The sequence below is a fragment of the Phasianus colchicus genome, chromosome 1 (assembly GCF_987193195.1).
Source record: "Phasianus colchicus chromosome 1, bPhaCol1.hap1.1, whole genome shotgun sequence".
Classification (NCBI taxonomy): domain Eukaryota; kingdom Metazoa; phylum Chordata; class Aves; order Galliformes; family Phasianidae; genus Phasianus; species Phasianus colchicus.
The window spans coordinates 65,957,007-65,982,173 of NC_143436.1; the positions used below are offsets into that span (position 1 = coordinate 65,957,007).

At 38.9% G+C, this 25,167-nt stretch overlaps 1 protein-coding gene across 1 annotated transcript; it reads right to left on the reverse strand.

Moving 5' to 3' along the window:
• Positions 1–596: 596 nt before the first annotated feature.
• LOC116231822 (solute carrier organic anion transporter family member 1C1-like) lies at positions 597–23,049 on the reverse strand. Its single transcript, XM_031597801.2, has 15 exons — positions 22,421–23,049; positions 21,014–21,159; positions 19,813–19,954; positions 19,589–19,721; positions 18,254–18,384; positions 17,832–17,978; positions 13,856–13,954; positions 12,831–13,070; positions 10,327–10,491; positions 8,892–9,087; positions 5,879–6,044; positions 4,782–4,963; positions 3,342–3,406; positions 2,220–2,337; positions 597–1,423 (listed from the first exon to the last, which is right to left on the reverse strand). Exons 2-15 carry the CDS (start codon positions 21,122–21,124, stop codon positions 1,201–1,203), a joined length of 2,118 nt encoding a protein of 705 aa, XP_031453661.1. The 5' UTR covers positions 21,125–21,159; positions 22,421–23,049; the 3' UTR covers positions 597–1,200.
• Between the last annotated feature and the right edge of the window lie 2,118 nt (positions 23,050–25,167).

Below are 25,167 nucleotides of genomic sequence, written 5' to 3' on the forward strand. Positions count from 1 at the left end.
ACAGTTATTTTCTGTCTGAAAAATTCCTGAGGTTTCTAGAACTTAGATTTTTCTTTAATTATTTCCAAACGTAGACAGAGTGTTTGTATCATCTATACTAGAGAAGTTTTCGTTCCCCTTTTCTTAAAATGCACACTACTTCTCCATTTTTGTTGGCAGTTTGCAATCAGAGTTCTGATTACATAAGACACAAGGTCTAAATGTGCTGGTCATTGCCTTATAGCAAAAAAATGCATGCAACTTCATCTCCAGGGACAAGATCTGAAGAACTCACTTTCAGCGAGTACTAAATCAGCCTTCCCCAATTTCTGTGCTTGCATTTATACAGGGCTGATGGTTCATGAAAGATGAGCGAGCCATGTCATGTGCAGAATCCCTGAACTAATCTACCTATTGAATTCTGTGAAACTGCAAGCTTTCAGCACTATATTTCAAGACTTGCTGGTAGTTCTTTAAACAAGGAAGGAAATCTACATACCTGTGGTATAAATGCAGTGGCTACTGGCATAAAAATGCCTTTACAAACACACATGCAAACAAACAAACAAACAAGCAAACAAAAAAACCCAATAAAGCAATATAATTTTAATACCTATCAATTTATTGCATCAGTTCACATTAAGTTTACTCAAACTCAGCACTGAGGTGTGCTGCAAAATTAATACACTACTTTCTTTTGTTTGCAATCCATTTTGATTGTAAACGTGTTCAAGCCAAACCCTAGAGTTTCTGTGCAGTTCTTGTTCATATGACCACTGGCAGCCATAGGGTTCTCACCTGAGCAAGGACTGTAGGACCAAGTCTGTAACAAGGAATCACACCACAGAAGCCCCAGAGACTTTGGACTAGGAATAAAGATGTTAAAGATGGAAATAAGTTCATTGTAGATTTCATCTTTTTAATTTTTCAATTATAATCAAAATGATGACACTGAAAAAACCTGATCAGTCCTACAGGCAAGCTAGAAAAGGACTGGGAATACAAGGATGGAAGAGACCCCCTAAATTTTGAAAACCTTTTCCCCCTATTTTTTTCAGATAAGGAGAAGAAGAGAATAGGATGAAACAACTTAAAAGTCAATGTTTCGAAGGTATTTTTTGAACCTCCAAATGTAGACTGGCTGTTGAAGTCAGGTAGACCCCTGTTATGCTTAGAAAAATTGAAAACTAGGCAGAGTTAAGAAAAAGTCGTGTTTCCTTTTTACATATAAGTTTCTTCACTTTCTTCTGAGGTTTTTGCACCTGGAAGAACTTCTTTTTTGTTCACTGTAACTGATTCTTTGTTGATTGTTTCTTCTGCATTTTTAATATCTGTTATCTCTTTGTCATCTCTTTTGAAGCGTCTCATGATTAAAACACAGAGCACCATGTATAAGACACAGCACCCTGCCCGTAGTCCTGCAATGAGGCCAAGATAGACATTTCTAGAAAAAAAAAAAAAGGTGACAAAATACATTTATATTAATATTTGCCACTTCTGAGTGGGAAAAACAAAACAAAACAAAACAAACAAACAAAAAAACATACCCAAATCATTTATTCCCAGCCAGGTATCTTTCCACGTCTTGGGAAATGACAAGCAAAAACCAAACAATCCCATAATTTTCAGTCTCAGACAGGCCCTAACCTGGTCCTACACTCTTTCAGGAAATGTATCCTGTCTGAAGGGTTCAGCAGATGGTGAGTTCTGCCTGCTCACCCAACCTTCCCCCAACCCCAGGTGAGTTTGATGAAGTGTCTTACACATTAGGAACCAGAGAAATGACTGTTGAGGAAAAGTATCCTTGGTGCTATAACTACTGTACTGTTCCTTGGTCTCTCACAAACTCAAAGCACTGCAGAATTACTCAGTCTTCATTGAAGGAACTATTTCTGGTGATGTAAGGGAGTTCACAGCAATGTCATACATTAGATTTGCAAGGCTGGATATAGATCTGGGCAGCCTGGTCTAGTGGTTAGCGACTGCATATGGCAGGGGAGTTGAAACTAGATGATTATTATGGTCTTTTTCAACCCAGGCTGAAATATGATTCTATTGGTTTTCAAATGTATATGGCTTATTTGATCTATCAGTGATTATTTAAAATACATAATTTTGGTGCTCAGTATCCTAATCTGCTTATTAAAAAATTATTGTGTGCAGAATGCATTTCAGTTCTTACTGGTCAAAGTTGCCTCAGAAGCCAATCTCCTAATGACTTACTGAAGACTTTAGCTTACCTGAATGCTTTTGTGTCATATATCCGGCAAGACCCAGATCCACCACAGCTTTTTGTCCCCCATTTCAAGCAGGTCTCATCTATCAAGGCACCAAAATAAATAGGGGCTGGGAGTCCACCTGCAAAGAAAATTTTTATTACATGATCTCAGATTTGCAGATCTCATTAACATTATGGTAGAGAAAGGAAAAAATTAATTGCAGAGTTTCTGAATTATAGATATACAGATATAGATATAGATATAGATATAGATATAGATATAGATATAGATGATATAGATATAGATATAGATAACCCAGAATAGGATAAAAAATCCTGCCTTGGCTTTGAGAGCAAAAGACTTCTGAAAATTTTTAAACAAGTATCTAAAGAAGATTATATACAGGGGTGAGGGGGAGAGAGGGAGAATGTTGCTAATTCCACTTCAATGATATTTTATTAGAATTATGTAAAGAAATAATATAAATAAATTTTCAGTCCCTGGTATGGAAATTACATGTCATCATACATTAATATCTGTGTACATTAATGTATCTATTTGGTCAGTTTGCAAATAAAAAATGGCTGGCACAGTGCCAAGAGCTCCAATTATACTCTTGATCAAAACCAGTCATGCAGTGTGTGTTACTTATGCAGCACTGAAAGATTCCCTATTAGATAGCTATGATGCTTAAACACAATCAGTAAGATTCCAGTTATAATGTGATTTGTTATGAAAACTTTTTTATGAAAGCACAAAATTGATTCCCTGCAGCATTCAGCTGAAAGATTCAAATGACTACTTAGGTGTTTCTTCACTGGGGAGATTTCAAAAGTCAGGATATCCAGACTAATCATGGTTAGATAGACGCGTCCAAAAAAACAAGTAGGAGTTCAATACACTTTTTTTTCTTTGATTAATTCCTTCATTGCACAGAAAAAGATCTGGTGAGATAATCGTAATACATAATCGCATGCCAGGAAACATATAGCTAGCTCTTCCAAACGTTCTGAAATGTATTTTCTGCTTACAATTAAAGTTCTTCAAAATTTGCTCTCCTTCAGAGCAAGGAGTTTGCACTGCCTAGTTTTGGTCTATCTCTTTCTTTGCCTACTTGAATGACACAAGGAAATGAAGTTTTACCTAGTATTCTACCACCTAAAGTCTCGATCCCGACAGCAAAGGATTTCAGGTCTGGTGAAACAGATCTAAAAAGGAAAGAAAAATAACACACTGTTTTGACATTCTGAGGAGCAACAGAGTGATGCAGCTAAACTGATGGCTATGCTGTGAACATCTGCATGTGCACCACTGCAAGAGTAATGTGGCTAACTTTGCAGAACTTACTCAACACCAATTGAAAATGTTCACCAAAGTTATAAATCAGATCTTGAGCCTCCTTCTGTTGATTTCAGTGGATAAACTCCCATCAAAATAGTTGGGAGTATTTACAGAAACTACTCTTAAGCCAAAGGAGAGAAAATTACAATGATTTTTTGAGAGAGGATGCACGGGAAAACTGAAGTGAACCAACTAGAAGTAGTTGGTTTGTTCCATAAGTTCAGCTGCAAGAAACTGCCTTTTCTTTTGAAGGGGCTGTACCAGACAGTGGCAAACAGACAGCAATAATGAGGTTGTGCAATCCCTGCTAGCTTTCTGCTTTTGTAAGTGAAAGTGAGTTACCTGGCTATAAGAGCATCTCATTGCTACCAGCGGAGATACAGACTGTGTCCATCAGAGGAATTAGAAAAATTCACAAAAAGCAGCAGAGAGTACTGAGCTGGCACAGGAGCAGGCAGGGGGCTTGCCATGGCCAGGCTGAACAGGAATTTTCACTACAGCAGTTCATCATCTTTTCAACAGTAACATTAATGGCTTCTCATTATACACATTAGCATTCTGGAAACTTTGCCCAGCCTTGTCCATAAACCAGGCAAGCAGAACGTCTGGACCCAGAAGTATTGCAAAAGAATCAGCAGCTTAGGAAAGACAGTTAACTAACCATGTGCACAGACTGCTGATGACTGCAATTCACCCATAAGCATAACTGAAAGAAATTGTCATGCAAAAGTACAGAACATTGTCTTTTCTTCTGAGAGTAAAATAGCAGTGCTGCATTACAACTGAAGAAATAAAAATAAAAAATTATTGCTGCTGACATTGTTCTGTTTGTAAGCTGTTCATGTCTGTCTTGATATAAAATGGGAGTACTGGGTTTCTCACAACACATAAAACATTCTGAGCCAACAAGGCTTTAGAGAGGTGAATGCTTTTCTCTGGGGTAATGTGAACAGCATAGTCACCTTGGACATGACTTAACACCACACTCGTTTTGGGTTCATTGCTCTGTTAAACACATCCCTGTCATCGGAAGTGAAATGTCAGCACAAGGCTTACCCACTCCATTACCAAAGTATCAACTCAGCCTTAAATTGGAATTAGGGAAAGATACAAAGCCCCAGTGTGGTCAACATGACATTCCTCACAATAGGAAACAAATGGTATTTTCCTTAATCAATCAAATGGTATATTCCTTTTCTCTTTCCCCAAGCTTTATGGTCAAGGTAAGGTAAAGTATTTCACCTAAACATAATCATGTATGTAGGAGTGCCTCCTAAGGCTAAAATAAATGCACATGCAGTCTGTAATGCTAAAAAATAGGGAAATGCTTTGGTACAGCTCTCTCTTTGGCACTGTCCCAAAACTGCAGATGCATTGCCATGTCCATGCTCATGTCCTTCCACACAGCTGCAATTGTGAAACACCTGAAAGGAGAAGATGAGAAGCCATTTAATCAGAATTCAGTGACTCAAGATGATTTTAGTAGCTAGATTTTTCACTCTCTGTAACAGGCAGTCTGTTGTTTACAGTGAGAAGACCTTCCTAGTAATTTCTGCAGACTGATGGCCAAATTCATTAGTATGCTCCAGTCACTTTGCACTGCTCCAGAGACACAAAGCAACTGTGATTCTTGTTCCAGCCATTCCAGTGCTAGGAATGAAGGCACTCTGTGTAAAGTGAAGATGGGTAAAAGCTATAAAATTCAGATGTGAACAGTTATCCATCCATTCTGCTCAGGGATCCTATAAAGTACATAAGTAACAATAAAAAATATGTCGATATGAACACAATAATGAACACTAAAAATCAGGGTATCTATGTACCCAAAAGAGCATTTGATGCTGAATTGAGTGCGAGCTGTTTCATAGCTTTTGAAGTTAGCAGGAGACATGAGTTTGAAAGCCAAATTGCCCCGAAATGAATGAAGCAAGAGAAGATGTCTATAAATGCAAAAGTATGTTGTTTGAAAATACTGCCTGTCTTTTCAATGTTGTTTTATTAAGACAATTCTGCATCTGCCAGAAGACATGGACATAGTAAAAGATCTATCAAGAAACACAAAGCCAAATTCACAGTTATACTGCTGAGAAGAAAATTAGTTTTTAAAAAGATCAAGAAATATAAGGCAAAAGCCTCATGTTTCATGTTTTGCCTAAGTTGCTCACTTACCTCACCAAAATTTTTTTTAAAACCTGCAAAAATTCAATCATTCAATTTCTACTACAAAACTGAACAGTAAAACATGGACATGTATCTACAGGATTTCTTAATCAGAAGGCCAAAAAATCAATGTATTGAGAAATCCAATTGCCTGTACAATTATTTATCTTTACATTTACCATATTCTTTCCCATCCCAGTTGATGATTTACATCCCGCAAAGCAGGCCGTCATGTAAGTGATCCCGTTGTCCCCACATACAGGATCCCACTGGTCCATCTTGCAGCTGCAGTCAGCATTGCAACTGGCCATGAAACTGTTTTTAGGGGAGGAAAGTTGTTTAAACCTGGAGAAAAAGAGCAAGAAATAAAATAATTGAATAGTAAAATTAAATATTTAAACTAAATACAGGAGAGTAGGCAGGAGAAATGATGACAATGTGAAACAATAAGTATGGACAGGTATCTGCTATCATCTAGAAGAGCAAATTTACTGTATGGAGACACAGCTAATTTTGACCAAACCAAACTGCTCTTGATATTTTTCATCATCTGTTAATATTTTTACAGATTGTTGCTGAAAAGGTATGGAACTCATACAACAGGTATTTTTGGCTAGAAGAAATTACTAGATGTTACTTTTTCATTTGAAATCTCATCTGAAATTGTAAATTTCAGAAATCATTGTACTTAAAATCTCTTATCACATGTAGACTATGCTTGCTCCTAGCAATAGGGAAGATCATACTGTATCCAAGTACTGGAAATGATAATAAAAAACCATATAAAAACACAGCAGCAAGATACTCTTGATAGTCATTCACTGAATCAGAGCTGGCTAGTGGCAATGAAAGTTGCACTAGTCTGAAAGGGAATAGCTGCCTCCATCTCAGTTTTGACTTTGTTCAGCAGCTGGAACAACCCAAACTAACTGGAAGACAACTAGAATCAAGAATGTAAAAAGTGAAATACTGAGAACATGATGGAAGAGCACAACTTTCAGAAAGCATTGGGAGCTTACTACCCGCAAATCACCTCTGCTTTGAAGAGTTTCCCCATTTAAAGAAAAAGTTTCAACACTTTTTCTTTGCCTTTTGCCTTTTCTTTCTACCTATCTCTCTATCCAAAACACTTCTCAAGTGAGCAACATTTATCCTAAATATTTTGGAAAGTAAAATAACAATATTGGATTATGTGTTCAACCAGAGGTATCTCTGCTGGACAAATATCTGATATCTTTTATGTAACTAGCCTCAGAGCTGAACTGGGTTTTAGGTTTTGCAAAACACCTAGATATTCTTCTGAACATAGACTCCATTTCAAAAACAAAACAAAACACAGCCCTGAGTTTCTGTCTAAACTGAAAATCTAACAAGCTCTGCTGGAATCAGTTTAATCCTTTAAAATCCCTTGAAATTTGTTGGACCTGACTGAATTAACTTTAAACAGTAGGCAATTGTGGTAGGCTGCTAGAGTCAGAAAAATGCAGATGCATAGCCATGGTCCTGGTAAGGGAGGGGAAATATTTGTGTGCTCACCATATCCTGGCAGTGTCACTTTCCACCTCCCAGCTGAAAAGATGAACTCAGGCAGGTCAGCAGCCCCAAGTACCAAGAAAGGCTGGCAACTAACTACCCATGCTGGTTGGCAACTGCTCATCTAGAGGATGGTGCATTCTAGAGGCAAAGCTACTACAGGGGACATTGGGAAAGCCACTTTCCACAATCTTTTTATCTCCTACTCCCTATACGGAAGCAAGGACAAGCTTTAAATTAAAGCTTTTAAATAGAGTATAAAAATTTCAACTGTCTATGATGAATTTAATTAGTCATCTGTTAGCATACAAGAGTATATTGAGTCTAAGAGTATATTGGGAGGAGTGGCTGAAACTCTGGAAGGCTGTGCTGCCATTCAGCAAGACCTGGACAGACTGGAGAGCTGCGCAACTAGAAACCAGACAAGGTTTAACAAAAGCAAGTGTAGTGTGTTGCACCTGGGAAGGAATAACTGCAAGTATCAGTACAGTTAGGACATGACCTGCTGGAAAGGAGCTCTTCAGAGAAGGATCTGGGTATCCTGGTGATGACAGGTTGGCCATGAGCTAGCAGAATGCCCTGGTGGCCAAGAAGGCCAGCGGGATCCTGGGATGCATTAAAAGGACCATGGCCAGCAGGTCAAGGGAGGTGGTCTTCCACCTCTGCCCTAGTCAGGCATTGCCTGGAGTACCACACCTGGAACCCACTTCTGGGCTCTCTGCTACAAAAAAGACAGGGAGACACTCCAGCAGAGGGCCACAAAGACAACAAAGGGCCTAGAGTATCTCCCCTATGAAGAAAGGCTAGGTGACCTGTTCAGCCTTAAGACTGAGAGGTGATCTTATTAATGTTTACAAATGTCTTAAGCGTGGGAGTCAAAGGGAAATGGCCAATCTCTTTTCAGTGGTTCATGGGGAAATGGCCATGAACTGGAGCACAGGAAGTTCTGCCCCAATAATGTGAAGGAACTTCTTCACAGTAAGGGTGACGGAGCACTGGAACAGGCTGCCCAGGGAGGTTGTGGATTCTCCTTCTCTGGAGATATTCAAGACCCGCCTGGACGCCTACTTGTGCAACCTGATGTACAGAGCCTGCTTTGCAGGGAGGTTGAACCTGATGATCTCTAAAGGTCCCTTCCAACCTGAACAATTCTGTGCCTTCTGTGTCCGTGTCTTCTATATTTCCAACATCTGGCAATAAACAATTTTGACAAGGAATTGTCCAACTCAAATTAAATTTGAAAAACAAAATCAGAGCACTCTGCACAGCCCTAGGTACTAGGTACTAAGTATCCTTCCATCTTGACAAGTCTATTTCACTATCTAGGATTTTCTCATTTCACCTGCAAAGGAACAAGACTAGTATAATCACAGTAGCTCCACTGTAGCGGAAAACACAATGATTGACACAAGTGGAAGACCTTCACTTAGAATGAAAATTCATTCTCTTAAACAGACATATATAAGAGACGTATATATTACACACACAGGTAATGTTTTGGAACTCATCCAAATTCAAATTTTCCCTAAGTTAGAAGGTTTATAGTCCAGATGAGACTACAAACTCTAATTACTTTATGAGAATAGAGGAAGACAAGTACATGCCACACGCTCTGCATGACACAGGGAGCAACAAACACAAATCCAGGGGAATACAAACCCAGAGTAAGGCACTGTGAGACCAGCCAGCTGGAGCACCTCACAATTGCACATAAAGTACAAGAGGTTTAACAGATATGCTACTATAAAGGAGATGCATGCAAACTTTGCCATTCCAGTTACATGAAGTTTGAATTTCTTGATCAGATAGCCTCCTAGAAACATCCCCAGGATTGTAATGGGTAAAAGTATCACACCTGCAAATAAAAGGTAACAGAAAGGTGTTAACTGCTACTGCTTGAATAGACCATTTTTTTAGAAGAAATATCTAGTATTAGTACTTTCTAAAATATCAGATACTATTTTTTGACAGATTGTTTGAAGTTCTAAGAATTTTTATTACCTTTACATAATTCAGATTACTTCTCCATTTGCATTCAAGTCCTATTATGGCTTTAAAAAATGTTCACCTCAATATTTCCTACCTTTTTATTACACTGTTGTTTGCGTGCATACTGAAGCAAGAATACCCAAACAGCTGCCTATCAGAAACTCGAGTAAATGAGAGAAGTGTCTTAACGTATGGGTTCCATTTTGCTTCAAGAGTGAATTATGTAAAGATCTGCATTTAGATCTAATCAGTTCAGCACTTCACAAACTCCAGTCTCGATACTCACATGCAAAATAGACAGCTTTTGCAAGGTTTAATTGTGAGGGGTTTGTTTATGTAATCAAAAAAATAGTAGGAAAAAGGAAGTTCTTCCTACTTTTGTATCTGACCCACAGTGAAGGAAACTGCCTTCACATTAAAATAATGGAATAAAATTCTGCAATGTCCTCAAATACCCTGATCTTACTGCCAGATTATGAAACCATGCTAATCTGTCTCTGTCAGATTAATATCACATCAACACTGGTTTGCTGTTTTGTTTTTTTTTTTTTGTTATTGTTGTTGTTTTTTTAAGAACACCACAAAGAACTTATTTTTGAGGGAACCAGCAAATAGAGAAAGAGCTTTGAGCTGAATGACTTGACATTTTACATTTCAGTTTCTCATTGCATATAACATGTGTATTTGTGACCAAAACAGAAGAATGCTTATAGCAGAGTTTTATTCTATAAAGGAAAATCAGACATGTCACTAGACATTTTCTCAGTTTTGGTCTTTCAGTTCTTACGTTGTTGTAGTTTGTGCGGGATTGTTTGTTCACAGAAACAGACATAATCCCAATCTCAGTCTTTTTAAAAAGCATCAGCCAAAAAGATCCATCCAGTGCTAATAATCCTCTAGTTGTCTAAATTAGGTAGACCAGGAAAATTAGCAATAAAATTAACATTAGTTTCAAAAAACAGTGGAAAAATAATAAATCTCTACATACTTATTTTTTTTTTTTTTTTACCAAAAACTTCACAGAAGATCATCATAGAAAAGGATACAAAATACAAAGAAAACTTCCTTTCCAAAATTGGAAATTAAAATAAGGACATGTACCTACCAACTAGAAAGATGGCTTTTGCCACTGATACATTAAATTGCTGCTCCATAAACTTTGTCTCATATGTTATCAATCCAACAAGAGAATTATACTGCAGAATGGTGAGGAACACATACACCAGGAAAACTGGATTTCCAAACAATTTCTTCAAAGTTGGTAGGAAATCTGCAATGGAGAGGTACATGCTGTACACCCTGCTAAACACAGAGAAGAGTTGTTTTGGCATCCTTTGGACTATAAAACTAAGCTTGATTTAATTAATGTCTGCACTGTAAACTATAATTCTTTGGCAATCAAAACTTGCTCAAGTGAGAGTTTCCCCTTGCCAGCACTTGACCTACAGCGCTATTACTGCATGACATATCAAGACTCAGTGGTATGGTGGATGCTGGATTGGGCAAGAGAAATCCTAGATTATAGAATCATAGAATTCTTAGACTTGGAAGGGACCTTTAAAAGGTCATCTAGTCCAACTCCCTGCAAGCAGCTGATATTCAGAAAAAGGGAGTGAGTACATGGCCCAAGCAAAGGCTAGAAAATTTGCTGAGATCCTTGATTGGAGCATTCATGTCAATAAAATTAAGACAGTGAAGATAAAAACCTGCATTGAGCTTATAGTCTATCATCTATAAATCACACTTGAAGGCTCTTTACCAGGAAATGTCCTGCCTCTCCCTTACACATGCATGCATCCAATTAAAGCCATAGGGGACTGAGTACAGCCATGAGTAGTTGGACCTGATTTGGCATGTACTAAATTAACTCGGCATCACTGAGGTCATACACAGAAGCCATGAATTCAGTGAAATTCCTCCAACTGTATTACTTACATCCTTAGAATCACAGAATGTTTAAGAATTATCTCTACGATTATCTATTCTAACCACCCACTTACCACCAGTATTGTCTGCTAAACCATGTCTCTAAGTACTGTATCTACCCTTTCCTCAAACACCTACAGAGATGGTGGCTCCACCATTTCCCTGGACAGCCTGTTTGAATGCCTAACCACTCTTTTTTTGAAGATTTTTTTCCTAATATATAGCCTGAACTTCCCCTGGCACACCTCAAGACTACTACCTCCCATCTTATCACTGACACTTGGGCAAAGAGACCAACCACTACCTCGCCATAAAATCATTTAGGAGAATTGTAGAGAGCAATAAGGCCGCCCTTGAGCCTCCTCTTCTCTAGACTGAACAATCCCAGTTTCTTCAGCCACTCACTGTAAGACTTGTGTTCCAGAACCTTCATCAACTTTGTTGCCTTTCTCTGGAAATAGGTCAGGGCCTCAGCACCTTTCTTGTAGTGAGGGGCCCAAAACTGAACACAGTACTCAAGGTATGAATGCACCAGGGCTGGCTGAGTGCAGGGGGATGAGCACCTCCCTGGTCCTGCTGGCTACGTTATTTCTGATTCAAGCCTTCTTGTCACCTCCATCAAACTGCTGGCTCACATTCAGCAGAGCATCAACCAACACTCCTAAATCTTCTTCTTCCGTGCAACTTTCCACCACTCTGCCCCAGGTTTGCAGTGTTGGATGGGGTTGTTGTGACCAAAGTGCAGGATCCAACACTTGGTCTTTTGAAGCTCATTCCATTGGCCTCCAGTCATTGATCCAGCCTGTGCAGGTCCCTCTGTAGGGCCCTTCCATACTTAGGCAGATCAACATCTTCTCCCAGCTTGGTATAGTCTGCAAACTTACTGAGGGTGCGCTCAAATCCCCTCATCCAAATCACCAATAAAGATATCAAACTGGGCCAGTTCCAATACTGACCCCTGGGGAACACCACTTGTGACCAGTCGCCAGTTGGATTTAACTCCGTTCACCATCACTCACTGGGCCTGGCCCTCCAGCCAGATCTTTACCCAGCAAAGTGTATACTTGTCCAAGCCTCAAGCTGCCAGCTTCCCCAGGAGAATACTACGGGAGAGGCAATGTCAAAGGCTTTGCTAAAGTTCTCACAGACTATGTCAAAAGCCTTCCCTTTGTCCACAGTCGGGTCACCTGGTGATGAAGGAGATGTTGTTTGATTGAAGGAGATGTTGTTGATCAGGCAGGACCTGCCTTTCATGAACGCATGCTGGCTGGGCATGACCACCTGGTTATCCCCCTTTGTTTCCCTCCAATATGCTGGCCACAGGTAAACAATATCCCGCCAGCTCATAAATGACAGGATGTTTTTCACTTTGTCATTCTTAGGATTATAGCTGTATGAGAGCTATTGGATTGAACTAAGAATATGCCCAAAGCAACAGTATGAACTTTTTCTAGCTGTCTGACATAAGAACAGATTTCATCTGTGACTGAAACACATCCTTAGCAATTAATAATACTAATAATTAATATTGCAATAACATAACAATTGAGAGAAGTCATTCCTGTCCACCATTTGCATTACAAAAATTTGCATTTTGCTGAAGTTTTACAAACTTATGCTTTGCTCAAAATGAACCCCCTGAGAGAGAATTCACATGCAGACTTTTGGGCAATAATCTTTCACCTTTTACTGCCTCAGAGAACTTTAACTGTGGCTGAGCTGGGGGGTCTGTTTTACAGTGATCTCCTTGAACAGGCAGATGACTGATCTTCTTTGGATTCTCATCCTCTCCTTCTTTTGTTAAGGAGTAAGGCAGAAAAAAAAAAGGTAACGAAGCAATGAAGTTCACTGCTCCACAGATGAGCAATCCAAGCCACCAGGCACCAACCCATCGAGTATCCTTGGGATTTATGTTAATAGCATCTGTAAAGTGTGGGAAGACAGGAAGAAGAGATTAAATATCATGCAGAATAATTAAACTGTTTATACACATCCTTTTATATGCTATTTAAAAATAAAGGCATTTGTGTTTCACATGAAGAACATGAGGAACTGAAATACAGCTTGTATCAAATCTATTACAGACAGTCATAAGACATGCCAGTATCTTCACCTACACACACGATGGCATTTCTTTGCTCCACTCTATGTACTTGTGCAAGTACAGATGTTTTGAGCACTTTCTGTGGGACAAATGACAGCAACAGAGCCCTTCACAACCAAAAGAGAACCTCCCTTTCTCAATCTCCTTCTGTTCCCTCCTTCTCCCATCCCCAAGCTTAATAGCTTTCCTTGAAGTTCCTCAAATTTTCATTAGGATTAGGGACATGAAAGTGATTTAGACAAAGAAATGAGGTTTCATATCCATTCTTACTGTGTGTTTTTTAGAATATACTTCTTTGCCATCAAAAATGTAAGCACAGAGAAAATTTGCCCATTTGTTGTCAGTTGTGCAGCAAGGGTGCTGCAAGGGCTTTTACAAGTGTATAAAGAGGCTCACAGTGTTTCTACAGTGGCGGTAGGGGGCTTAAAGTAAGGGTCACACTGCAGTGCTGCACATACTACAGTGGAAATAACATGCATTTTTGAGTAGAAAAACTCTCCCTTTATGAGAGAGAGCTCCCCTTTATGGAGCAGTAAACTGGGAACATGCTTCCTAGCATGCAGGTTCCTGCATATCTCTAATGCACCACTTCACCATTTCTTACCGATATCCACAACACCAATATCTACCCAGAGACTGGCACAGAAAGATCCAAGCAGGAAACCCAAGGTCGGCCCAAACATTCCTGAGGACCTCACCAGACCTGAAACAGAAGGGAGCAGTGCAGGAGAGTGAGGAGAACGCATGGTGGGTACACACACTTGGAAGAGAGGAGAGGCAAAAGAGGCAGGTACAGGTTGTGAGGGGAAACTCACTGTAAAATGATAAGTGACAGGTAGGAAAATGAACCATGAGTGGCCAAACTCATAAGCTGCAGTGAAGAACCAGGCAAGACGAGGGTTGTAGAAGAAACAGAAAGAAAGAGAACAACACTCTTATCCCTATTCCTCTCTAATTTCAGATTTTCACAGTGGCATCGTTCAGTTTATGACCATTAATTAATGAACATGCAGTTCTAGGTGTGCCGGAGGTATCATAAGCATATTTGCAACTATATTTGCATCCTGATGATGTTCTTTCATTGTAGAATTCAAGCTTTTTCCTGTTCTCTTTGTTCTGTCCTTGGTTTAATTTTAAATAACAGTACTTGCTCTGATTATGTGTGTATAAGGCACATATTTTTGCAGTTGGGAGTCACATTCATATGGGAGGAACACTACGAGTGCATGAGCATGGGATTAGACACCAGATCCTGAGAAAATTTTCATCAGGCAACACAACAAGTAAATATCAGTAGACTTGTGTTTCCACAAAGTCCATTAGGCAGCATCTTGTTGATTCATGAAGCACCAGAATGAACAAATCAGCTAACAGTTGTGCTAAGAGGTACTTAGACAGCTCTAAAAATATCAACAAATCTAGTGATCAGGTCATGACCTGTTTAAAATCAGCTTTCAGCATTGCTGCTGGCCTCACTGGGGTTCCTGTTTCCCTCTCTGCCTCTGCTTAGAGAGAGGATATCCCAGGGTCAGGAGAAAAAGATAGTTGTACCTGGAAGCAATTGAATAAGCTGCAAAGGTTAGCACACACCTATGAAGCTAGGGTTGCATTTTGAAGATAGGGTATGCAAATACCCTGCCATATAGCCACCCAGGCAATCAAGAGAAAATAAAAACATCCTCAAAGTAATTTAAGCATAGGTCCTCACTGCTTATGTTGATCAGCTGAAGATTGGCTATGAGGTGGTAATGCTTTCAAACAACACTCAGTTATTCAGATTTTTGAATTCTAGAGAAGCATTGCCACTTGGGAGATATTAGAAGTTTCAGAAGGCTTAATTTTATTCTGAAAAACAAGGAACTCTTAACCTGCTTGTTAGCTCTTGCCCATGTTTGGCAACATGCCTTGTAAATCCTCCTGTGTTTTCTACTGCAGAGATTTTTCTCCTGTTTTGCAAACTTTCTTCTGAATGCAGTGATTGCTCAGCTTGTGATGAAGGAATTGGATAACACATTTTTAGTATATAATTTAACGGTACAGTATTTCCTCTTTGCTTCATTGCTCCAATTGCAAATTGATTTCATTTACATCTCTCATTTAACTTCATTGGAAGATCTGGCCTTTTAGATTAAATTCTGGTGCAACCGAAGTTACTGACCTCAGTGGAAAAAGGAATATGACACCAGAAGCCTGGAATTAGCTCTTTATGTTTATCCTATGTTTATCCTTTAGTCTAAGGAAGATCTTACTATTCAGAAGTATTTAAGCAATCTCCAAAATTCAAATAAATACCCAGTGACAAATTACTAAAATAAACAGATTAAAAAAACAGCACATCCATACCAATGGCCTGGCCAAGTGTTGTGCAGTGTTTTTCTTTAAGATACTATAAGCTAACATAAACTAAGAGGCATACATGCAATTATTTTGCATACGTCTGAAGCTTTTAGATTAATTACACTCGCATAATCTTTAAATTCAAGAATAACTTCACTAAGTTAATATGCTTGTACTGTGATAACACAAAGCCAAATTAGTTCACTGAGATATTTTCTTATCACATTTTTGTATTTACCCTTTATAATTAATTACAGACTAAATAGTAAATCACTCAGACATATCAGTTAGTCATTCACCATATATTTACATAGCTTAGTCAAGTCCTTTTATTGATGAATAATATAACCAGTTTTAAAACTTGTAGCATATGTTTGGCCTCATATATAATTTTACTGAAATTATAGGCTCAACAGATACAGGTTTATCTTCTGGTTCTCAACTCACTGATGAAATTCCCTTCATTCAAACCTTCTGTGTCAGTGGGAAATCAATGAAAGTGAATTCAACAATATGACTATATTTTCATCTTGAACTCTGCTACTGCCCTTAATTAATCATACTAAGTTTCAAATAAACTTAAAAATTCATTTATAAAAATGGCTAATGAAACTTTATTGGTATAGGCCAGATCTTTGTACATATATGTTGGCAATTCTTTAGGTACCTAAGCAGAAGTGAAATATCCAGAAATCTTAAAATACTTGAATAAGTTAGGTGCTTAGTGTGTGGAAGCAATCACTCCATCAGAGCAGTGAGCCTAAAAGATCACTCCACCAAAAGTGACACTCTGGACAAAGTAATCCAATACTACTGCCTCCCGTTGAAAGCCAGTAGCACATAGGCAAGGATAATTGTATCTCATAGTCATACTGAGCAGGACTCGGTGAGATACAGAACATATTATACCACCTCAGGACTATGTTGGTAACCTGGTAGAACTACATGCATTCAAAGAGTTCGGTAAAATTCAATCTGAAAATCATAGGATTTCCTGGGGGAAAAAAAAAATCAATTTCCTGTCTCAGAGATTTCTACACCCAAGCTATAATCTCTGCTAAATTCTGTAAAACAGCTCTAAAAAGCATAATCTGTACTTTTGTTTGCGCTTCTATAGCAAGTCTGGTTTTATTACTGTCAATTGTCAATTTCAGCTGAAGTTTTAAAAATACATTTAATCAGAAGCACAGAGGCAATTAGAAGTATTTTTGATAACTGTTGAGTGGAACTTCTGGTTTGTCGAGTTCCTTCACAATGTTTCCATTTTCATAGAATCATAGAATTATAGAATGGCCTGGGTTGAAAAGGACCTCAAAGATCATCTAGTTTCAATCCCCCCTTTTCCCCCCTGCCATGGGCAGGGTTGATAACCACTAGAACAGGCTGCCCAGAGCCATATCCAGTCTGGACTTGAATGCATCCAGGGACGGGGACTCCACAGCCTCCTTGGGCAACCTATATATCCTCTCCCCCTAAAAACATCTGCAGTGACCTAACCCAGTAGTACTTCTCACTGAGCTCTTCCTGAAACTGTCTTGTTATCTCTATGACTGGTCCAGCTTCACCAAGCTTATTTCAGGCAGCAGTTTTGTGCTCCCTCAGTCACATGCAAATACCAAGATATGAAATCGATTTGGCAATAAATAAATTAGCTTGGGTGTAAATATTTCTGTCTTGAGCAATAAATTATCTTTCATCAAAACAACAACAAAATGTTCATCAGAAGGAATTTGTTACAACACCCTATCTAAGTTTTTATTTTTTCCTCAGGTAACTAGTGACTATAAAAGGCTTCCATTAGCAAATGTATTCCTTGTAAATTTCAAAAAGTCAGATAAAAACTTCTGAAACACTTTATGCTTTCATTACTGTGATGAAAGATAATTCTCTCACCATTAGGAAGAATTTATTCTCTGAAGCTGTGGTGCTGAAAATGAGGTGCCAGCTAAGGAAGGTATGATTTCGCTTTGGAGGAATTAGTATTTGACTATGTTTCTTTTCATCACAGACAAAAGTAGCACATTTAGTAGCAGCCACTCAAGGAAAGCAAAAGGAGAGTTTGGTAAATATTCTTCAAAGATAAAGATGAGATCTGTTTTTCATTGCTTTTTTTGTCCCTATTCAACACAAATTATCTAGGACACATCAGAGAGACAGATTTTTTTTTTTTTTTTGTATTTTTTTGGCTAAAAAATGTTAGAGAAAAGAATGCTGAGCATAAAAATCATTCATACACATATTACCTATGTAAAATGCCGAGTTTTCTTCTTTAGAAAAATCATCAATGTATGAAACCCCCAGTGGCATAACTGGTGCTTCCCCAATTCCACGTAAAAGGTTCCCCATCAACACAAAGAGCCAAAGATAGGAATTAGATGTTTTCTCACATCCTGCAGGCCATAAATATTTACATTTCTGTGAGCGTAATTCTGAAAGTACATTATTGCAACAGAAAAAAAACATAAAAATGTTTTTCATATTCACATACATTCATAATTGTGTGGGTTTGTATATGTCATGATTTCTAGCAAGGGCTTTGCTATTACATTTTTCAATTTAAAAAAATAATAATAATAATTGTATTAAGTGGGGACAAGTAGAGGAAGGGAATCCAAAAAAAGAGGGGGCATAAAATGGAGAATCCAACATTAGAGCTTTAGCTTACCTGAATTTTTCATTGTGCTGGGTGTTTCCGTAGCGTCTGAGACTGAATGGCCCACAGAGGGTGCTGGGGAGCAAGCTGATACACTTGAAGATGAGTTGTCCACAGTAACAGCTATCCTTTCATAATTATAACTGGAAAACAACTGTGTAAAATACAACTGACATATCAAAGACTATGTTTTGCAGAAAGCATGTATAAGCCTTGCATTCATGGGGTTCCTGCCACACAGAGGCAGAGTGGAGAGGCCGCTCACTTCTAGCGTTTTCACTGAAAAAAAAGGGTATCTTCACACCTTTTTGAAATACTGTGACCAGTATTTTCTCAAGTTGAAGAGCTTATTCCTTGGCTTAAGAGATCATTCTTTTATGCTGAAGGACAGATTCAAAGTCTGTCCACATTTGTCTACATACAGTAGTGTTGATCTTTCAATATTGGCACCTGGGTTTCTTACCTATGTGACGGATGGGTAACATAGAGATATCTGTGTTAGTTTAAAACTAGTCTGTTCAGGATGCAATACTAATCAGTCTTTGTCTATAAAGAGATTAATGCAGGCCACAAAATCTCTATGTGCCAGTTTGTATTTAAGTAGTCCCTACTAGAGGAAATTAAATTGAAACCAGCTTGAGTATATTCATTCTGCACTGGGATAAATGGGGAGTTGATATGCTATCTGGCTCTGTAATTGAATTCTAAGCGTTAATATTTTGACAGATGACAGCTAGCCATCCATGAGCACCGTGTTTTGCTCAGTGTTGTAGAAAGTGGGCAATCTTCAGAATTTGATTACAGGTTTGGGCTAAATCAGAAATTTCCTTTGATCTGCTTCTGGACCATGCTCTCCCTTGCAGTTTTGCTATCCCAGTACAGTTTTCTGCTACTTCACAGAGTAGTGACCATGGCTGCTTTCTGAACAATGCTCCAAAAATATAATTCTTTTCATGACCTCCTTATAACAGATACAGGTCTTGGAGCTAAAGAACAGATAAATTAAAAGCACGGGGAAATGATTTTATTTTTTGAGGGACAGAGGAGCTATATTTTCAACCAGTATTCACGGAGGATGTTGAAGGATTAGAGTTATGAACTGATTTTGATAGCTATGTAAGTACAGCAGCTTAGATCTGAAAGGGTATTTAGATATTTAATCTTCCTGAATTCAGTGGAGAATAATAAACATGTGATGGAGGAAGAAACCTCTTCCACCAAGATCTCACCACAATTCACTGACACATCCAGAAGAAACCATGATTCTCAACTCAGATGTGTGATTAAGCAAACCCTTTATATCATTGAGGTGAATTCACACACAATATGAAAACTCTCCATATTTACCGTCCCATTAGGAACTGAGGCATCACTGACAAAAATGCTCCTAATGACATGATGAGACATCCAACAGCAATTACTTTCGGTCGATGAACTCTTGGACCAAGATAGCTCACCAGTACCATTACCATTAAGTTACCTGCATCATCAGGAGAGATTATCAGTAGACTTTAAGGGGTAAAATATGTTAAGAAGTATTATTTTTCCATTTTCAAAAACAGTACACATACCTAACTCAAAGCTGCCATCAATAATGCCAAATATTGATGATGAGATTTCAAATCTCCTTTCAATTTGACTGGACATGCTCTTCATGTAGCTTCCAGAAAATCCTTTTGCAAAAAAGGAAAAAGCTAGAGCTCCAAGAAATATCTGAAGAGAGAAAATAATTGAGTTTAGAAAACAATACATTCCTCAACAGCAGAAAAAAAGAAGTGCATTGTTTTTTAATTTTGTAATGAAAAAGTCCTTGCCATTTTTTTTATTAAAACGGAAGACTTTACTTTCACTTTCAGGACTGCTTGCAAAACCTCTTCAATTACAATGAAAATAAAAGTTGGCATGCACCTGCTACGTTTTTACCACGTACTGTTTTAGGTATTTTCTTCCTTAGGAAAATTTGCAGCAAAAAGCTGTTTATTATTGGTGTTATGATTATGGAATGTTTTAATTAGCCCTACTTCTCCTATTCTGAAAAATATGTACAAAAAGATGCTTAAATAGCTATTGTTTTGCTTATAGCACATATGTAATTGAGTTGCTAGTAAAACATAACCTTATCTTTTAACTGTTGAAAACACTTATTGATTTCTATATGTCTGGAATCATAGAATTCTTAGAGTTGGAAGAGACCTTTAAAGGTCATCTAGTCCACCTCCCATGCCATAAACAGGGACATGCACCGCTAGATCAGTTTGCCCAGGGCTTTATCCAGCCTCGCCTTTAAAGTCTCCAGGGACGGGGCATCAACCACATCTCTAGGCAACATGTTCCAGTGCCTCACCAGCCTAACTGCAAAAAACTTTTTTCTTATATCCAACCTAAGTCTACCCTCTTTAAGATTGAAGTCACTTCCGCTTGTTCAATCACCACAGACCCTGTTAAAGAGTTTGTCCCCTTCTTTCCTGTAGCTCCCCTTTAGAGAATGAAGGGCTGCTGTCAAGTCACCTCGCAGCCTTCTCTCCTCCAGGCTGAACAGCCCTAGTACTTTCAGCCTGTCCTCATAGGAAGGGTGTTCCATCCCTGGGATCATTTTTGTGGCCCTCCTCTGGATGTGCTCCAACAGGTGTATGTCTCTCCTTTACTGAGGAATCACATACTAGAGCATTGTTTCCAAATCACGTAGTATAAAACATTACCATACTGAATTTATTGAACTTTGGCAATTTCAGTATTCTAAAGAAAATACATAGTGAGGGTTCCTTTTCATACCTTTAGTTTTGAACAGTTATGGCACATAACCTTGGCAGGAACGACAGCGCTACTGCTGTCCCGGAAAGGTGGCTTGTCCTTAAATTTGCCAGTGGTGATTATCTTGTCCATGGTTTCCCTCCTGTAGATCTGATCTCTTGATCTTCCTGTTTGGAAGAATATCACTATGATATCTTGGACGCTGATACCTTAGATATTCCAGTCTGTTTGATTCCTCTAGGAACTTATCAGAGATCTCCTCCTCATGGTCCTGGAGGCCAGCTGAGCCCTGAGTGGAAGCCATTTGGCTGTCCTGAGGGCTTTTAGACTGTGGGCTGCAGGGCCATGGCAGTTTTCCTGGAGCTGACCTACAGAAATTATTCAACTGGCCTGTGCAGTCTTCCCAGATGAGACATCCAGGAGTAGTTTGGATTCCATAAGAAAGTCCACAGATGTGCAGAAAAGTAAAAATTCTTTTAGCCACCCAAGGTCTCCCCCCAAAATTACTCCTACTGATGGCAAATAGGCACTACTGTCTAATACAGAGATATAAAGCCTTGGGAACATTCTCATTTGAATTTTGTAGCTTTTAATTCTAAATCCTAATCCAGGAGGATCCACCAGAAATGACTGTAGAAATCAAACACGTAAATTTCAGAATGATCCATGTTATATGAAAGGGATCATTTATATGAAAGTTGATCTTAGATCATTTTTACCAGCTTGCAAATCAAAAAGCATTGAAAAAGAAGTTTTAGATAATTTATGTATGGTGAATTCAGGCTTAATTCAGTTGTTAGAGGGCGGTAGCTGAAAGACAAGTTTCTCTATACCAAACACGTTCTTTATTGACTTATATTTTGCTGATGATTAACTTTGTGAAAGACCTATCTCCATTAAATAAACAATATTTAAATCAGTGACGTGGTTTTATTTTCACAATATTTAATGTTATACTGCCAGCTAATAATCTACTTTAAGCAAATCTTAAACTGCATAAACACATCTTCTCTTATGCCTAATGAAAGAACAGTTTCCATGCCCACCTGATAAAAATCTGAACTTTGACAAAAGAGTGAATCATTGACACTAGCATTGTTTAAAATTAAATGAGGCCAGAAGAATTATAGAAACGTCTGTTTAAAAATAATAATTAATTGTAATTAAGAATTTTATTACAAAGGGATAAAGCAACCCACAGTCCACCATGCTTATCCTTTTAAAAAGTCTAATTTGCAGAGTTCTGTTGTTGCACTTTATGTAATCTCTTTCAAGCCTAGTGACTCCAAGATGTACACAAATCCTAGTTTGTCTGCAGTGCAATAATGCTTAGCAATTAAGCAAGCAAACAAACAGAAGAAGGAAATGAGAGAAAGGAGACACACAGCAAGAGAGACAGAGGGAGGGAGAGGCAGAGAGAGAACTTACTGTGTGTCACTTCTGCGTCAGGCTGTTTCTTTCCTGCACCCTAGGGCTCTCAGGCTTGAAGCCAGTGCAACGTCACAGCAAAAGCACTGCCTACTCAGAGGAACTCCAAAACATTTTTTTAAACCTTGGATTTCCTTCTTAAGGTGATTTCAAAAGCTTCCCACAGCTTTGCAAAAGAAGGCGGGTTTCTTGTGCTATCATTCCTTTGGCAGCCTACCCGCCTGCATGCTACTTGTGCCAGCCTCTACCAGGAGGAACAACTTGTTTTCTCACTTTTTTTTTTTTTCTTTAAAAGCCTAAACATTAATGCTGCTTAAGCACCTCTCCAAAGGTGACTCTCTACCACCTAACCATGGAGGGGCTTAGCTCATGTAGAAGAGCTCTGAGAGGGAGGCTGTATCTTGCAACCGCACTGACATGCAGCTATTGGTGCTTTTGATGAGGGTCAGCAGAGATACTAAAAGATGAATTAGCTCTTCAAGAGGAAATGAACTGCATGTTTACATCAGACAGCTTTTGGTATGGGCCCTTGATTGTCATGACCCTGATGCAGAAGTGCAAGAGGGCTGCCCTCATGGTGCCCGAATGAGAGGTGAATTCCCTCAGGATATCACAGCTTCCCATTGTAGACTGCCTGCCTACTAGAAATCAAGAATACCTGACATAGCTATAGGCAGTTCCTGCACGTGCCAACAGGAAATATAGGATGACAAACTGGCTGCAGACTGACCACACAGAAAAAATGAACTAGCCCAATTCTCACCTGCTAACCAACCACACACACAGAATCAGTTCTCATGTCTAGCAGAGCTCATACAAAGCGCAAAACTGTCACATCATTTTCTTCATTAAAGCAGAACTGTACAACACAAAGGAAAAAATCTGATCTAGGTAGTCTTTCCAGGCTTTAGCAACATATTCTCAAGAACTCTTAAATGAACAAGGTTTTGTTTTCCCTTGAAGCTTAGTGGTTAAATGCAATCATCTTAACTGATATATTCACACTTGCTATTGAATTAGTATGATTTTCTTTATGGTAATGATTATATATTTATTGATTTATCATGGGTCTTGGTTTTATTCATTTAAAGTTTTCATTTTCCCATTTTGTCAGTAGGACTCTACCTTTTAGCATGTCACAGATACTCAATCAACAGATTAAAATTCAATCCACTTCTGCCTTTGAATTACAAGATATGCAACACAGAAAATGTTACTTACAGTAGTTTCAATTGCAGTGTTTCCTCATTAGACTCTTAACAATAAATTTCTCAATTAACTCTCAGTTTTAACATGAGGAAAGAATGTATAAATTGAAATTTCTTCTCCTAAAAGAGATTGGAATACAGGAAGTGCAATCAAACCTAGACTACAGATAAACTGATATCATACTTCTATTTAGATTAAGAGTTATCTTTTCCTTGTGCTTTGTGCTTTAATTATTACTGAAAAAATAATAATTTCTTAGAATCATTCATCAGAATAAATTAGAATTGGCTTCATCTGATAATTTGAAGCTGCACATATTGCAATCTACATTTAGACAGCTTTTAACTATCAGCACATTGCAAAGTTTGAGGAAAGCCATATATAAACTTTGGCAGCAGTCCCCTATTTTCATTACCATCAGCTTGCAACCAGGTGGAAGAACAGAGGTCTGTTGGAAATATAACTGCAAGCCCTTTGTATATGAGGAGAGAAAGCAGAGCACATTTCTTAAAGTGAGACACTCAGAAATTTCCCATCAGTGCTTCTGTAAGTGTATTTTAAAATTGAATACGAAGAGTTTTATGTATAGAGGGTATGTCATTTCTTGTGATTGTCACACACAAATTATAGAATCCACAGGAGTGGCAGCACAACATGAATTCAGTGCAGACCCCTTGGGATGAGCCAGTCAGTCACAGGAGGAAAAAGAAGTATTTCCAGAGCTGAATTCTTTGCTCTATTTTAGATACTTACTTCAGAGTGAGATGAAATGAACTCCAGATGTGGCTGTGAAGCAAGGCAGCAAGATCAGATTTTGACAGCAGAAAGTCAGGAGATGAATCCCACCATAGAAAAGTTCAGCACTGCTCTAGAAATTGTCTTCTGTGGCTTTTGCAAACTGAACTTTGGCGCCTGAGCCAGCGTTTGTCATCGTGCCTGTCAGCACAGCTCCATCCTGAGGTGGTGGCTGCAAAGAGACATGGGAGGAACTGGGCCCTTGTTACAGACAGGCAGTTCAGTGAGGTGAGCCACAGCTGGCTCTGGCCAGCCCACTGCACGTGCTGGCAGAGCACATCAGCAGTACACACCTGCCCTGATGTGGGCTGTTAAGCCTGACAGCTGGCTGCACCTCAGTCCAGCCCTGGGAACCTGTTTGGCAAGGCACACAGGGACACAGGAACTCAACAGCTGCTCACTGCCTGACCCAGTGACAGCCAGCTGCAGCCATAAGAGTGGTGGGCATCAGAGGTAGATGGAGGAGTCCCCGGCACTCAGTTCAAGGTGTGGCTTTAGCAGTGGGAACTGCTCGCTTAGTCCCACGGTGCTGCACTGCCTAAGGCCACCTGCCATAGTCCCAGAGCAGGACATGGTATTCCTGGCATGATGTGCCTGGCTGAACATAGCTGCACATTGACACCCTTGGTGTGCTGTGAACTGTGACTATGGGAGCAAGATATTCTAGGGCTAAGCACAAGAAAGGACATTGAGATCAGGTGTTTGTACATTCCCAGGTTCAGCTGGCAGGTTTCCCTAGGAGG